This window comes from Varanus komodoensis, unplaced genomic scaffold, assembly GCF_004798865.1.
Source record: "Varanus komodoensis strain SLA01 unplaced genomic scaffold, ASM479886v1 scaffold4, whole genome shotgun sequence".
Lineage (NCBI taxonomy): Eukaryota > Metazoa > Chordata > Lepidosauria > Squamata > Varanidae > Varanus > Varanus komodoensis.
The window spans coordinates 43,965,376-43,982,424 of record NW_025335941.1 but is presented as its reverse complement, the minus strand read 5'-3'; the positions used below and the strand labels follow the sequence as shown (position 1 = coordinate 43,982,424).

Genomic DNA, 17,049 nt, shown 5'->3' with positions numbered 1-17,049 from the left:
TGACTCTATTTATTAACCATACTGGTGACCTCTTGAACTTTGTGCTACCTTTCCTAACTTGTGGAATGCCTACTGTCTGTGCCTCTTTTATTGTAGTTTTGAGTAAATTCTCAAAACATTCTGAAGGGATTTAACCTTCTTGACTCCCCACTTCAACTTTTTTTCCCCAGTTCTCTTACTTTAGAGATTTTTCCTCTATCCCGTTCAGTTGTAACTGTGTTGGACCTCTTTTGCAGTCTGCAAAAGGTGCCTATTCAATCTGATAGTGTTGTGGTCAATAAATTTACAAGCTGTACTGTGTTCTGGGTAACCCCACCTAGGAGTTTAGATCCTGAATTGCCTCCCTTCTGGTTGGCTCTCCTCTGGTTTTTTCTGTAACTGACTCTTCTAAGGACATAAAAATATAACCTTCTGTTGGAAGTAGAACATATACTTACCTAGTCAATGCTTGGATAGTGAAAGTCTCTCATTATTGGAGTGCTGCCTTTGTTTAAGGCCTCCCTGATTTCAGTCTCCATCTCAAGATCACCCTGAGCATTTGGTCTGGAAGACAGTAGCATATTTCTATGACTAACTTTTGTTTGGAGACAGGTATTGTATTTATTTATTTGATCTATATCCTTCCTCCTTACAAAGAACTCAAAGAGGCTTTTATCATTCTCCTCCTTCTGCTCTCAATCTGATATTCACAAGAACAACACTGTGAGGTAGGTTGAGCTGAGAGTCTGTGACAGGCCCAGAGTCACCCAGCTGGCTTCATGACTGAGCAGGGACTGAAACCCAGATTGCCTGAGTTCCAGACTAATGCTCTTAACCACTACACCACACTGGCTCTCCAGTGCTTCTTTCAAGGAGTCTATGTATTTTGGATTATCAAATCTGCTGGACTCTAGTCCCTTTGATATACAAAGCAACTCCTCTTCCATCACACCTTTCCCTTTCCTTGCTATCCGGTATATATCGAGAAGTGTCCGTATCCCATTGATTCTCTTCTTTCCACCAGGTTTCTGTGTCCTTTAAAACCAGGCATCACAGCTCTAATCTTTTGGCTCAGAGGCTTCTAGTATTTGCATAGAAACACCTAAACACAGCTTCCCTCTCTGCGCAAAAGCAATTTATGTTTTGGCACTTAGGACTTACCATGATATGCCATACCTTTGTGGCTTACTTTCTCCCCTCCTACATTTTACAGTTGGAAACTGTTTCTGCTACATACTCTAGGGATGATTGCACATGAACTGAACACTTCCCAGCTTCTGTTGGCTTTCCCCTGGGGTTCAATTTAATATCTGCTCTGCCACTTTTTATGTTTTACATCTATAACATCTCCAGTTCAATCCCTGGGAAGACTTCTTCCTGGAACCCCTTGTACAGAGTCAGTATGTATAGAGTCATTATACTGTAGTTAAGAAAACAACAAACAAATGACTGGATTCAGATTTAGGCACATACTGGTGGAAACAGACATATTTGGTCTTACTTCACTTTAATAATAACTTCATAGACTTGTAACATGAAAACATTTTAAAGAAACAAGTTGCATATATTTTCTCTCTATTTGTGTTTTCTTTCTGAAATGGGAAGGTCAACTCAATATACAAGATTTCAGTTTAGTCAGACCATCCTCTTTTGTAATTTCCCTGCAACATGCACATGATTAGCAAATGGGCACCACAGAAATGATGAGCTAGCATGAGAACTTGGTATAGATTGACCCAGACTGAGTTCTCAACAGAAGAGACCTCATAAACAACTGGGGAGTGAATCATTTTGCTTCTAACCAGAGAATAAATAGTTTTGCTTCTGTGCAACATTTTCTTTAGTAAAGTTCTGTACAGCAGAACTTTAAGTGGGATTTTTCAAAAGTATGGTACAAACATGTGGAACAACATTTATCTTTGCTTAATTGCAAGTATGAATAGCTCAATTGTATAAATGAAACCTCCCAACTTCTCAGCACTAAACATTGCTAGAGATAACTTAGGAGGGCAAAACCAGAAGGAGGCTGACACTTTACATTGCTTTTCCCTTTGATCCTACTGGGGAAGGCTGTTCAAAATATTAAATAGCAATTTGTCAAAATTATTTAGTAATGTGTTCTGCATCAAAGATAGCAAAATACTTCTGATGCAACTGTTCTGCAAGAATAGTTACATGCACCTGGAGTTGTTGAATTTTCCATAGCATAGTGAGGGTGGAGAGGGGGAAATCCTCTGAGGTCAGAGTTTCATCTCTAACTTGGAAAACATTTCCAAGGATTACACCTTTTTATTTTAAGTATTATTTCAATATACTTGTTTTAAGAAGATAATGAGTCCCAGAATGTATTGTGGTAACTCCTCTTAAACCTGACTGTGCACATAGAGCCCAATTCAGATTTATGACTTGCAATGAGATAAACTTGTTTAACTGTGTTTCATGCTGTTAATGCTATCCTGATCCATTTCAATCAGACTTCAGGCCTGATTTTGTAATTAAAACTGCCATGAACTCCCTAGAATGCTACCACTCAGGTGTTAGTTCCCATTAAAATTATCACTTTGTCAGAGAATATAAGTTGCCTGCATACTCCTTTGAAGAATTTTGGAATATTTAGACTGGCAACAAATTTAGTTCGGAGCATTTACCTTTTTTTCTTCAAAACTTACAAAAATTTTCTTTTTTTCCACCCCCAAGGTTTAGCAATGTGATCAGAGCACACAATCGACTGGAATCAAGATACAGCAATAGTTCTGGAGGATCTTATGATGATGACAAAAGTATGACTTGACTTTTGCTTGAATTAAGTTTTGTGAACAGTGATGAGCAATAAAGATACCCAGTCCTAATAGGCATAACTTGGTCAGAGTTAAGAGTTTTTAAGCCCTGTTGATTTCAATGGAAACCTTAAATGTGTGCTAAAATCTCCCTCATTGAAATCCATGGGACTTAAAGCTACTTCCATTTGGCTGGATTGTATCAAGTATCTGAAGCTGCTTTTGGTTAATTGAAGCTTTGTGATCTTTTGTTGCTAAAAATATCAAAAATATCAAATGGCATTATGCTTCCGATAGTAACCTAGCCACTATTTGAGCCATATTTGCATTAGTAATTGCCTAAAGTCTGCATTTGGCCTATTCCTTCTATTTGTATACCTCTTTTCTATGCATATTACAATTAAACTACTTCACATGAAACTATGACAAATAGCAAGTAATACATTAACTATATTGGCAATCAATAAAATGCAAATGGCATGTGTTATGCATCTGATTTGTATTGTTTGTACTGAAGCATTTGGAGCGGGAACAACATGAGATTCCCAAAGAGAACACAGACAGCAGTAAATGTCCCTGAGACCTTAGAGGAGCAGATGTGCTATTCATCTGTCATCTCTGACCCTCTGATCCTCAGTACTTGCCATGCCATTACCAGCACAGAGGGAAAGCAGAGCCTTTAGCAGCATCCTGCTCAGTGATAGAGCCTACTCTAGGAGGCCAGTGGAGGTGAACAGCAGGTAGACATTTAGGCCCAGTCCCTCTTCTGTTTCTTCCTCCAAACAAAAGATGTGGAAAGGTGAAAAGGGAGAAGTTAGTTCTAGCTGTATGCACTCACCTTGAGTCTTGAGGATCAAGGAGGGTGCTCACTGGAATCTGTAGGGATTCAGTCTCCCTGTACAGGTTTGTTGTCACTTTGAGTACTAATCTTGAACATTTATATCTTGTGTTGAGAACTCCAGATACTGGTAGTATACCCCTCAACCACTAGTCTTATTGATAGAAACGGTATCAGATTTGTTGTGAAATCTCCTGGGATGGTCCAGGAGATCTTAGCATGCATGCCAGTCTGCTGATTCTGGTGTGGGTCTGGTCTTCATGACCATCATGGTAACCATGGGGGGCCAGCTATGCTGGCCATAAATCCATTTTTGTACCCAATTCTAAATACTGGCTTTAAACATGAAAGCTCTAAATGGCTTGCAACCAGATTACCTAAAATAACATCTCCTCCCATATTTACCTACCTGGAAGCTTAAGTCATGATCTGAGGCCTTTCTCCAGCTGTCATATTTCAGTTTGGCAAGACAAGGAGCTACAGGAGAGACAGGCTTTTCAGCGGCAATGCCTTCTTTGTGGCATGTCTTTCCTAGAGAGATTTGCCTAGTGCCTAATTTAAGGTTTTGGCAACACCAGCTGAAGCCTTTCTATACATTTATCCCTGACATTTGCACTGTTCTAGCCTTATTTTATTTATTTATTTATTTATTTTTCAATTTATATCCTGCCTTTTTCCTACAAAGTGCTCAAGGCAGCTTACATCATTCTCCTCCTCCATCTAATCCCCACAACAACAACCTGTGAGGTAGGTTGAGCTGAGAGTCTGTGTCTGGCCCAAAGTCACCTAGCTGGCTCCATGGCTGAGCGGGGACTAGAACCCAGATCGTTTGAGACCCAGTCCCATGCTCTTAACCACCACACCAAACTGGTTGGTTTTATTTTTTATTTTATTATTTATCACATTGTTTTGTCCCTGTATTGGTTTTACCTTGCTGTTATCTTATGCTGCTTTATTACAGATGTTTTATTGGTACCTTGCAGTTAATGTTTGTGATGTATATGCATGCTACCAAGAGAACACTGATTATTGGGTAATTTCAAAATGTTAACCATAAAATGTTCCTGTACAGATGATCCTATTTCTCCATACACAAGCTGGCTACTGAACATTGTGGAGATGAAACAGCCACAACCTTTGCCAATGCCTTTTAATGGAGGTTGCTGGGCACCACTGGTTGACTACCTTCCAGAAACAATTACACCACGTGGTCCACTCCATAGGTAAGCTCAATGTTAAAATGACTGTCTTCAAAAGCATCATCTGCTAATTGTACATTATATACCTCTGGTTGTAAAAATATTTTGGTCATGCTCTGAATATTTTAAGGAACTGAATAATGTTGTTTCCTCTTTATTTCATTGTTCTGTTCCGAAAGCCTTGAATACCTTGTTTTTATATACTGCTAATTAGCACATATAGCATGGTATTGCAGGTGCCTCTGTTAAAGGACTGAATGGGACTTGGGCCCATTCACATGGCCAGTTATTGCATGGACCTTCATTGCATTAGAAATCATATGAACTCATTGTAAGGGGACCAGCAGTTCACTTTTCCCAACAAAAGAAAAATTAACGGTAGCAAATTAATAATGTGTGTGGGACATTGATTTGTGTGAAGCTGTTCTAAGATTTAGGGAAATGATGGAGGACATAATTGGAAAGTGAAGAGATGTACTCCCATCCACCCACAACCTAGTGTAATACAATATTATTCATGTTGGTTGCTGTGTGGTTTTTGAATTTTCTTCTTATATAAGCTACACTGACAGGCTTAATTCCATTTTGATTATCCTGCTAAATGTAGACATCGTGACTTGTTATAATGTTAATTACATTTTTAAAGGAAGAAAGCTTCTGACTTCATGTCATAAACTTGTTTATTTCCCCCATGTTAAAATGAATGCAGGTAGGGCACTGCAGGGCAGAAGTTTTACATGATGGTTTTCAGGTCAGGGCGTACCTACAAAAAAAGCAAGTTCTTAATAGGGTTGATTAGATCAGTCAGGTTTCTTTCACGTTTGTCCCTTCCTCTGTCAGTTCTGTCCTGTTGTTTGGAATTAATGCAAATTTGACATTTGAAAAGAAGTAGAGACTTGTGAGCTCATCAGAGTGCTTCCTTTCAAGTTCTAAGACCTTTTTTCAGCAGGTAACACTCACTCCAGACATCAAGAAGATATGTCAACCAGTGTGCAGGCATTCTGCATTTGTCTGATTATGTGCCATCTTCCCATAGTCATGTATATGGGGGACAGCAATCTTTTTTCTTTTTTGATGCACAAGTCTCTGTGGGAAGTGGCATAAATCACTCCCAGTGGCACTGGCAGCTAGAAATGGACAAGGATGTCAGTTTTGTTTTCTCTTTGTTTCCTATTTTAAGTTGGTTTCCTCTTCAGCTTTGAGAATCTCTCTGGTGTTCCATTTAGTTCATTCTAAGCTTTGAGATTTTTAAAAAAGAATTGCATAAAATTCATTAGCATGTTTGTGTACATTTCTCCTAATGCAGGTATTTTTTATGTATTTTGTATGTATACTTTTGCAAGTAATTTTCTTAATATGTTTGAAATATTTCTTCAAATAAATGCATTTTTGTGTGCATTCTTTGACTGGAAAACTCCACTGCAAAATCTATGCATTTATTTATTCTTATAAAGAATTTAAAGTGGCTGGCTCAGAAGTCAGAAATGCAAATTTTGAAGGATAACTGAGTTTTGGTTTGCATAGTTGTTCAAAAGTATGAAATTAGGCACATTTGCATCAAAAGGTGAACAAATTATTCTCTGATCCCTAGTTGCCAAATTTGGAACTCCTGCATACCAGGCCATTAAGCTTGCCAACTATGTGGAGTGGCCATTACACTGAAAAAAGGCTTTTAGCATGAATGGCAGTCTTTGGATTGTATGATAGAAAAGTCTGCAAAAGTGCGGACAGATTTGGGAGGTAAAGAGCAAATTAATTCTTCAAGCATCCCTACATAAATGCAGGGTCCTGTGAGACATTTGGAAAAGCGAACCAGTGCTTATCCTTTCCTGCACCTGCTAATTCTCCACTGAACATACTTCTAGCAGTCTGTTTCCCCTCAAGCTAGCCTTACTTCTAGGTCTGAGTCTGTCTAGGGGAAAATGGATTAAAAACAGCTGCAAGGAGACATTTGCAGAGAAGAATCCCAGTAGAAAAGGGAAAGGTTAGAGACTGCTATCTTGCCAAATGATTCTGTCCCAGCAGCTACTGTGTACAAGGCATATCTTTCCATGCACATGAATGGCTCTCTATTTAATGTTATTCAATTCGTAGAGTTATTTTGGGATAACAAAACAGTGGTGCCGAAAACTTATTGACTTAAAATAACCAAGATTAGTCACAGTACTGTCAAGCATTCTATCCGAAAAAGAGTTTTGTTATGTTTTGACAGAAGTTTTTCAGAAAACCTTTGCATATGATAAAGAGCTAGTGCATCATGTGTTAAAATACATACTTCTACTTCACCAAGCGTTGCACAAAGAGACTTCTGTTCGCCCAGCAGGACATTCCCTTCCTTTCTCCTCCTGGCTGCCCCATCTCTCTGTAGCACGCTGTGGAGGGTGGGGCATGAGGGAGGAGAATCCATTTACCTGAGATTCTGTTCTGCTAGTACACAGCTGCAATGGATACAACCACATAAATATCGTTCCATGCTTTTCCTTGGGTCATTTTTTAAAAGATCCTTTGTACTTCAGAAACTACCATGTTGTGTTTAAGCTATACTTGGTACTCTCGAAACACCTTTTTGCGATTGCTGTTCTCTCCCCTCCCTCATTCTCTTGCTTTGATTGAATTTATACATATTTCTTTCCCTGTTAGGTGCAATATTGCTGTCATCTTCATGACTGAGATGGTAGTAGATCACAGTGTAAGAGAAGACTGGGCCCTCCACCTCCCATTATTACTGCATGCTCTCTTCCTAGGTAAGTTGTATCAAGTTGAACTGAAGACAAAACTGAATTCCTAACACAGATGGAACTTTGTATTACTTAATCTTCTTCTGTTTGTAGGTATCTGTTTCAGTCTTTTAGGTTCCCTCTGTTGCTAAATCTATTCTCTGTATGACCATTCCATCCTTGTATTTTTTCCTCTTTTGAGCTATGAATAGAAGCAGTTAAAAATAACACATGAGAGTTTAAACAAAATTTTCACAGGTTTGTTCCCTCTGATTTGATTGTTTATTTACCAGATAAACACAATTAAGTGGTTGTAATACATTGAGCAAACTGTATCTAGTTGCTAATGGTCCATAGTTAATATTGTAAATAGTATTAATAATATCTTTAAGTGCAACACATTTGTGAACAGCGAAGGACAATTCAGGTTTTGTTTTCTTTGTTGCCTTCGAACCACAGTGAAAGGGCAGGAGCACTGAAGTGGAAGATGAAACTGACAAGTTCTTTGACAGCAGGGAATATAGCTCTGCTGGACTAAATGAAGATGAGAGGATGAAACTGACAAGGACATTTAAAATGGGAAATATAGTAGACAGAAAGACTTGCAGAAGACCGCTAATTAAAAAAATAACAATCCCATTCATGCATATTTAAAGATCTGCAAAAAACAATGTGATCCTATTTGCTCACATTTAAAGACCTGAATAAGAGTGTAACCCCCCCCCACATCCATACATGTACAGACCTGAATTAGTTTTGTTTTTTGTTTTTTTTTTTGTTTAATCTTAATTGCCTGAATCAAAGGACCTGCAAAAATGTGAACCTGAAAAAAAATCAGAGGACCTGAAAAAATGTGAACCTGAAAAACATTACAGGACCTGAAAAAATTAGCAAAATGTCTGTCTGTCCTATTTGCACCAGGTGATGCAGCAGGAATGCAAGACAGTAAGAACCAACATACTATTCCCAAGGCAGCTCATATCTATGCCAAAGTTAGTATCCAAAACTATTACAGAATGAGTTGTCTCTGCTTACGTGTTGAACTGTTGGCTCAAGATGGAGGTTCATAAGGAGAGGGAGTTAGAATGTCAGCAAAGGGAAGATTCAGTCTGTGGTTTCAGCACAGACTCAGGTAAAGGAAAAAATAAATGCTGCGAGTACAAAATTGATTTCTGCCTCACATTTAGTATATGAGAAACAGTAATTTTTAGCAGGAGATTGAGACAGATCCTGAATGTGGGCCTCAGGAAAAGAAAGAGAAATGGTGAGCACTGCAAATGCATTTGCTTTTCTTGCATTATCAGTAAATACTCTTAATCATTCATAACTTATTAAACCCATCTGTTCATGGGAGGTTAGGAAATAGAATTCCCAAACAAACACAGCTTCAAAGTGAAATTAAATGTATTGCTGGGAGCAGATGGCTAGACATTTTCAGACCAAAGCCTGACTTTTCCTTTTAGCTTTGGTTGAGCTGTGCATTAAGGTGTGCGTTAAGAATTAGCTACTTTGAAGATTGACACGATCTATGTGGTAACTCTCTTTTAATTTGGAGCACAGGATGTTTTTGAGACACAGTGAGAGGTTAAAACTGGCCACTTGGCCATATGACCCCCCCCCCCCGTGTGTGTGGTTAACTCACAAACATTATTTTGTCTCTAAAATTGTGTTATCCTTCATAATGTATATGCCCTAAGTTACTCATCATCAGGAAGCAACTGGACAGGAGTACGCACACACACAGGCTGCAACAACTGATATCTCTCTAGAAAATAATTGAGAAAGAAGAGCATCTCAGGTGAACCATATCATCTGCCTAGGCTCTAGTTCAGGGATGGGGACTCAAGCCATCCTGGGGTTCCGGTCCAGCTCTCCATAGTATCTCATTCTCACCCTGTTCCTCAGCTACCAATTGTTTGGTGGTTTCTTGGCTTTTGTGCAGTCCCCCCCCCCCCCATTAGGAAAAGTTGAAATGTTCCTGCTAAGCCTTAGTTACTGGCAGTACGAGCTTTAAGTTAGAATACAGTGGTTTTTTGTTTGTTTGTTTTTGTCTTGTATTTTTACTCAGTCCATTGGTCTTCGTCTCTGCTCCTTTGGCCATGGCTAACACTGGAATATGGCCTCTGAAGGCTTCTCCAACATTGAATTCGGTCTCCTTCTGAAAATTATTCTCCACCCCTGTATGAGCAGCTAAAAGAAACTGGAAAGTAGGGAGAGCCCCGAAGCCAAAAGTGGTGAAAAGTAAAGTAATAAATTATAAAGTACAACATTTACATGTTAAAAAGGAAACTTAAGTTTTGTTCAGACTCTATAATTTAGAAGTCACATATTTAAAAACAAATTTCCTGAAAGAGGTAAAGCTGGTAATAGGATAATTCATAAGTTGATAGTTCTATCTAGATTCATTTGGAGCTCAAGAGGAATCAAAGAAGATTTGTGGTGTGGAAATATTCCTTTAAAAGAGCAAACATACGTCATAATTTGAGTGTAAATGGTAACTATAGCAAAATTTCCATGAAATGGACTTGCTGACTCGGAAAGGAGACTAGCTGCTAGCTCTCTTCTTCCAGGGCTCTCTCAAAACATTATTGAAGACTTCATTGTTGTATGATGATAGATAAATTCTGTCACAATTCTCCTGTTTCTGTGTGTATAAAAGCTTGCATGTTTTCTTGCTTAGCAGATCGTTGGTTCATTTCATATATTCAAGATATAAAATGGCAGATGCTTTCTGCTCAGCCTTTTCATTCACAGATTATATCAAGGTTCTAAAGGAATGTTATAGGCAAGTTGGGATTACTGTATTCTCTGTTTTATATGCACTGTATATAACAAGGAAATGCACTGATTCTAGTTATTCTTATTACGTTACATTTAAGTCCTGCCCTTTTTCTTCTTATGAGGAACCCAAGGTAGCTTACATAGCTCCATTTTATCCATACAACAACAATCCAGTGAGATAGGTTGGTCTGAGAGTCTGTGACCAAAGTCATCAGGTGAGCTTCAGGACTGAGCAAAGACTAGAACCCAGATCTCCAGTGTTCAGTCCAACACTGAACTCTGAAGTTCTGTTTTATGGAGGCTTTGCTTTTAAGAATTGCAGTTTGTTTCACACAGGCATTCCTGCAGCAGCACAAAAATTCATCCTGACTTCCTTGTTCAATAAAACTTCAAAAAGAAACATAAAAGGAGAATGTTGTAAGCCACTCTGAGTTCTTTAAAAAAAAAAGGCAAGATATAAATCTAATAATAAATAAAGTAGCATAGCAGGGGAGACAGAGAGTCAGAGAAAGGGGTTGCTCTATGTTTGTCCATCTTATCATTGGTTTCCTTGCTTCCCAGAAAGGAAAACTGCAACTATTTTAGAAAGTTCCCATGAGGGTGTTGTCTGATTTAAGAAATGTCAGAGTATAATCTTAGTTGCTTACTCTGAAATAAACCTCATGACATTCATTGGGCCTTAATCCATTTTAGTAATACATATATGCATCATCTGATTAATTCATTAAACTTTTTTTAGATAATGCATTCATATCATATAAACTATCATCTTAACATAGTTATTCCTCCTATGTGGGAGTAAAAGGAATGTTTCTTTAGAGGGGACTTGCAAGCAGTTTTTATGTGTAACAACTATATAATCCACTGTCCAACTATTTAGGGACACTTTTGTTGTTGTTAGTCGCGAAGTCGTGTCTGACCCATTTTGACTCTATGGACAGCATTCCTCCAGGCCTTCCTGTCCTCCACCATCCCCCGGAGTCCACTTAAGTTCATACAAACTGCTTCAGTGACTCCATCTAGCCACCTCATCCTCTGCCATCCCCTTCTTCTTTTGCCATGTATTGTTCCCAGCATTAGGCTCTTCTCCAGGGAGTCCTTCCTTCTCATTAGGTGGCCAAAGTATTTGAGTTTCATCTTCAGTATCTGGCCTTCTATTTCGGTCCACATACTGCTGGAGCCTAGCTTGTAGGATTTTGAGCATAACTTTGCTGGCATGTGAAATGAGTGCAATGGTGCAGTAGTTTGAACATTCTTTGGCATTGCCCTGCTTTGGGATCAGAATGTAAACTGACGTTTTCCAATCCTGTGGCCACTGTTGAATTTTGCTGGCATATTTGCTGGCATATTGAGTGTAGCACTTTTACTGCATCATCTTTTAAGTTTTTGAATAGCTCAGCTGGAATACTGTCACCTCCACTAGCTTTGTTGTTGCTCAAACTTCCTAAGGCCCATTTGACTTCACAGGAACACTATTATAGATGATTAAAAGGTTTTGAGTCCATTAGTCTAACCAATTAAATGCCGTATTCATAAATATATTAAATGTTGGGGTTGGACTTACTATTCCCATAATACACTCTTCAAATGTTGTTGATTCATGTTCTAATTCAGAAGGGAAGGGAGGGGGCTGGAATTCTCAGATGAAATTTCAAGGATTAGCCACTCAAGAGATCAGTGAGAATCAGACAGTTTGAAGTTTTGGGAGAAGTCCAATGAACCAGCTGATATGGGAAGGGAAGGGCTCAACATCATTAGTTTCATCATACAGTACCAGATTAAGAAAATGAACCAATTAAGAAGTACATTCCAGGTGACTGCCCCATAAGCATCAGGACCCATCCTGATGGCAGATTCAGATCTTGTTGGTTTGGAAAATGGAGGTATTCAGTTTGGAATTAATTTCATATCTTTGGCCACAATTCATAAAGGCCAGTATTCTAGCCTTGCTTGTTTCTTTTGTTATTACTACTGCAATACTCTTTTATATCATAAAACCAGCCTAGCTTATAAACTTTAAAATAATTAAGTTGCAATAACCTGGAGGTGAAAGCAGTGAAACAATATAGGAGATGGCTTGATTGCATCTCCTAGCAAATGCAATTGAGCCCTAATATGTGGCTACAGTCAGGTATATCTGGAAACAGTGAAAGTGGTAAGGAAACACTGCCTCAAGTCAATCGTGCTGGTTCCAAGTACATCTTAGAGGCATCTGTTGAATCAAATGGGGTACCCACAGTACAGCACAGTCAAGTTTTCTTGGATGAGTTGCCACTGGTACAACTCAAAGATGTTGACACGGTGCTTGTACAGGTTTGTGCAACCACATTCATACTGGATCCTTACCTCTCTTAGTTAACAAAAGCTATCACATGCTACCTGAAACAGGCAGTGGGGAGCCCACTTCTGAAGAAATCCTATTTGTATCCATAAGATCTCAATAGTTTTAGTCCAGTGGTGAATATCTCCTTTATGGCCCTAAGAATTAAGGTTGTGGATGTGCTAAACTGGCATTTGGTTGCAGCAGTGGACTAGATGAAGGCCAGCATACTGAAACTTAATCCAGAGACAACTGAGATGCTGTTAGTGGGTGGTTCCTCTGAGCAGATTGAGGGTGTTAAGCCTGTTCTGGTTGGGATAGCACTCTTGAAAGAACAAGTTCCCAGCCTGGTGGTGGGTAGTGTGGGGGGGGAGAGGGAGGCGTGCTGTTTGAGGCATCTGTGTCATTTGAGGTTCAGGTAGCCTTAGTGCATTCTACCAGCTTTGGCCAGCAGCCCAGCTATACCCCTGTGTGGACAGGAATAGGCTGGTTTCTTTAATCCCCACTCTGGTAACCCCTGAAGTAGATTACTCCAATGCACTTTATGTGGGGCTGCAAAATGAAGCAACAAGATTAATAACAGATCCAAAGGTCCAAACATACACTCTGGGTGTCTTTGTGTTTCCAAGATCAAGGCACTGATTTTATCCCACTAAGCTCTACACTGCTTGATGGGATGACTCTCCCAACCACAGTCTACCTAGATACAATGATCAAGATCTAGGGCCTACCACCTTCAGGGGAGGCAACAGGAGTGCCTTTTCAGTGGCAGACCCCCAACTATGGAACAAACAAAGTCATTTAATCAGTTTTAAATAGTATAGTGGGGCATTATGTCAGCTGTCTAACAGGTCTTGTGACTTAATTTGTATTAGCTATTGTAGCTTTTAAAATGTGGCTTTTAAATTTCATATTATATTCATGATATTTTACTGTTACCTGTATTTTTTATATTTTATATTATATTGCATGTGCTGCTATAAACCATCAGAACTTTGACTATCGGGTGGTACAAAAATAAAATGAGTAATGACAATAACAAAGATTTTAGTTAGAAAATATTTGCCCTAATCTTTGGAAGGTCCGGGGAAGACTGGCCACAACACATTCATCATAAAGGCAGCCTTATAAAGAAGAAACTCCACATGTACTACTCTGAATTGTTTGCTATTTCTGGAATGTTAACTTGTTTATACTTCGCATTCAGTGACTGATGTTAATTGCATTCCTGTAGGTCTTGACCATTACCGACCTGAAGTATTTGAGCACAGTAAAAAGTTGTTGCTTCATCTTTTGATTGCACTATCATGCAACAGCAATTTTCAAGCCATTGCCTCAGTGCTTCTTCAGACCAGAGAAATGAATGAAACCAAGACCCTCACAGTGCGGTCAGCTTATTTGCCTGAATACTTCTACACAGGTAATGAGGAGCCAGTGTTGGGGTATATCTTCATTTTGTTTGGAATTGTCCTTTACCTCTTGTACTGCCAATGGCCCATTTTCTTCTTCTGTCTTCTTTCTTACCAGAAAAAAAATCTGCTAAGGAAGAAAATATGGAACACCTGCACAATGCCTTTGATTTGGGCTGTGGGTGGCAGCAAGGAGGGACAGAATGCTGGGTTCAGGGTGTGAGCTCAAGCCAGGTCCAGAGCTCACTATGGGCCAGAGATTTGGGACAAGTCAGCAGGTCTGGGTCAGAGGCACAGATGAAAGCAGCCTGACTTTGGCACACATACAGAGAGAAAGAGAGTCAGAGCACAGTTCCAAAGTCAGTTTACCGGAGAGACATTGATGCAAGTGTTGTAGCAGGCTGGAGTGAGGCAGGGTCTACTTGGAGGAAAGACAGGAAGGGCACTGGCTGGAGTGAGGCGGGAACAGACTTGAACAAGGCAGGAACAACCAGAAGCAGGGCTGGAACAAGGCATAGCAAAGCAGAGGCTAGAGCACAAGAAGCCACCAGTACATTTGCATTGCTGTGGCCAAGAGCAGCAGTGCATGAAGCTTTTAATGCTGTTCTTCAGGGTCTCCAGCTGCACTGCATCATTGCTCCACAGGTGCTCCTTGCAAATGCCCACAAAGGCTCTCCTAGTTTTGCAAGCACTTGCGCAGTTATTCCGGCCCTGATCCTGATAATTAGCACTAGATACCTTCCATCTGGAAGCTCCCTTGATGTGAAAGAGATGTTATATACAATCTAGGCATAATTTTGTAGAACTACAGAACAAGGGTGGAAGATAAAAGATAATTAAAACAGTAGTCAGCAGCTAGAATGGCTAGAGAAGGAGCCTGTGCCCCTCCAAGCTTTCTCTCCTGGTATATGTTTGCCATCTACACATTCCACATGTTCTTCTAAATAACTTCCCACATGAACCTTAGCTAGGCTTCTCTACATGTCATGCATAAACAGGGAGTGCTCTCCTTTGCCCTGTCTTATTCTGATAGAAAATACTCTCTGTGCACTTTCAGTCAGTTATCTAACAAGACATATGTTATGGAACAAAGCATTTTGTCTAGTTAAGGGATAAATCCATTATGTGCTGTTCCTGTTCAACCTCAGTTTTTGTCAGTGTGATGTCCAAAAGAATCTCACAAGAGCCATGTTTAAGTAAATCTTTAAAATATGTAAAGTAATATATTTTATTGACTGGCTTATAACATCTGAAGCCAAATTCAGCCCTCCTGGGGTCACAATCTAGACTTCTGAGTCATCTGGGATAACCTTAGATGATCACATTCTTCTACCCCTAGCCCTGTTCTCTGTCACCCAACCACCAATTGTTTGGTGGCTTCTTGACTCTTGAGCAGTTTTCCCCATTCAAAAAGACAAACTGCCTTTCCTCAAGAAAGTTACTATTAGTTACTACTAGTAAGAGTTCTATGTTACTGTGGTAGTCTTTTGTTTGTTTGTTAACCCTTTTGTCTTTGACACCACCCTATTTGCTTTGGGCTGCATCAGAATGTAGCCTCCAGTAGCTTTTCTGAAAGGGAATTTAAGCATATCAGGATGAAAGAGGTATAACATCCCTGTTCTACAGCCATTTCTGCTAATGTAAGAACATGCATCTCTTCAAATAATAATAGATAGCTTTTCACTGTACTGTAACTTTCCCAGACTACCACTATGTTTTCTCCTTCATGATGTTCACAGCTGCAAACCGTTCCCAAGCTGTATTTGCTGTATGCTTCCTAATAAAATTCAGACCTGAGTGGTGTGTTCTGTGCTTACCTTCTTTTTCAATTGCTGCTAGGTGGCTTTGACTTTCTGCGGGAGTATCAGTCATCTCCTGTGCCAGACTCTGGCCTTAGCTCTAGTTCTACCTCTTCCAGTATCAGTCTTGGAGGGAGCAGTGGAAACCTCCCACAGATTACCCAGGAGATAGAAGACATCAAAGCAGTTGTGGAGACAGATGAAAAGGCAAACAAGCTAATTGAATTTCTAACCACCAGGTAATCACTGCAGAACAAAACAGTCTTCTCCAACTTGGTGCCCCCACCCCCTGCCCCAGATGCATTCTGTTACAACTCACATAATTTTCCAGCCAGAATAGTGCAGCACATCTGGAGGGCACCAGATTGGAGAAGGCTTCCACAAAGATACCATAAGTTGCACTGCTAGAGCATTGGTGCATATCTTTGAAAGAATGTATCTGTTTCATAATTACTTGGTAAGATATGTTCCCCCTGAAAAGCCATACACACTGTGAAAAAATATTTAAAAACTGTCCCATAGGCATAGTGAAACTGTATTTAAGTCAGAGCCTGTGAGAAGCAGACTTTTCTAACAAAAAACAATAAATTAGGCATCATTTTGCCTAGAATAGGGATATGTCAAGTTTTCATGCATGACTAAAACTGGCAGGTCCATAGTTCTTCATTCTACTCTCTGTGACGAAATGCAGTAGAGCTAAAATCCATACAGTCCCAGCCCAGACTCTAACATGCTTCACAGTACATGGAGTTTGAAGGAGTGGTGGTGCTTAGGAATTAGCCTTCTCAGAACTTGGGAAAACTCTGTGTCCCAAAGGCCACCAGGCTTTCAATTCTGACATACTGGGTTTGTTTGCATGAAATACTAAGCCATGTTTATATTAACTGTGGGTTATTGCTTTAGCAGTAGTCTTGCAGATGAGCAAACAAACCTGTATCTGATTAGTTTTTCTTACACCCATTTTGCCAGCCTTCAGAGTGGTTAAGTTTTCAGGATTGACTTTCTCCATTTCAGGGTAGACAACAGTGCAAAGAAGCTTGTAGTAAACCACTATATTATGTTCAGATATTGCAACAAACCTAGTTTAAGCAAGCAGATACTATAAGCCAACAACAAATGTGACTTCTCTTTGTGGTTTGTAGCTGTTTAGCCTATCCTGCTTGTTTGCAGGGATGGGTTTGGACATTATGGCAAGCCATTTCAAGTTTTTAAAAGCCATGGCTCAGCATT

The 17,049-nt window shown here is 39.6% G+C and overlaps 1 protein-coding gene across 8 annotated transcripts in view; it reads left to right on the top strand.

Moving 5' to 3' along the window:
- Positions 1-17,049, top strand: part of FRY (FRY microtubule binding protein) — a 181,151-nt gene that overhangs the window by 116,454 nt on the left and 47,648 nt on the right. For all 8 annotated transcript variants that reach the window (XR_006415838.1, XM_044441610.1, XM_044441615.1 and 5 more), the window contains exons 36-40: positions 2,677-2,759; positions 4,667-4,817; positions 7,434-7,537; positions 13,846-14,031; positions 15,860-16,058. Coding sequence is in view for 7 of the 8 variants with exons in the window: in XM_044441610.1 (XP_044297545.1) it covers positions 2,677-2,759; positions 4,667-4,817; positions 7,434-7,537; positions 13,846-14,031; positions 15,860-16,058 (723 nt within the window). In the remaining variant the exon portion in view is untranslated. The remainder of the gene's footprint in view (positions 1-2,676; positions 2,760-4,666; positions 4,818-7,433; positions 7,538-13,845; positions 14,032-15,859; positions 16,059-17,049) is intronic.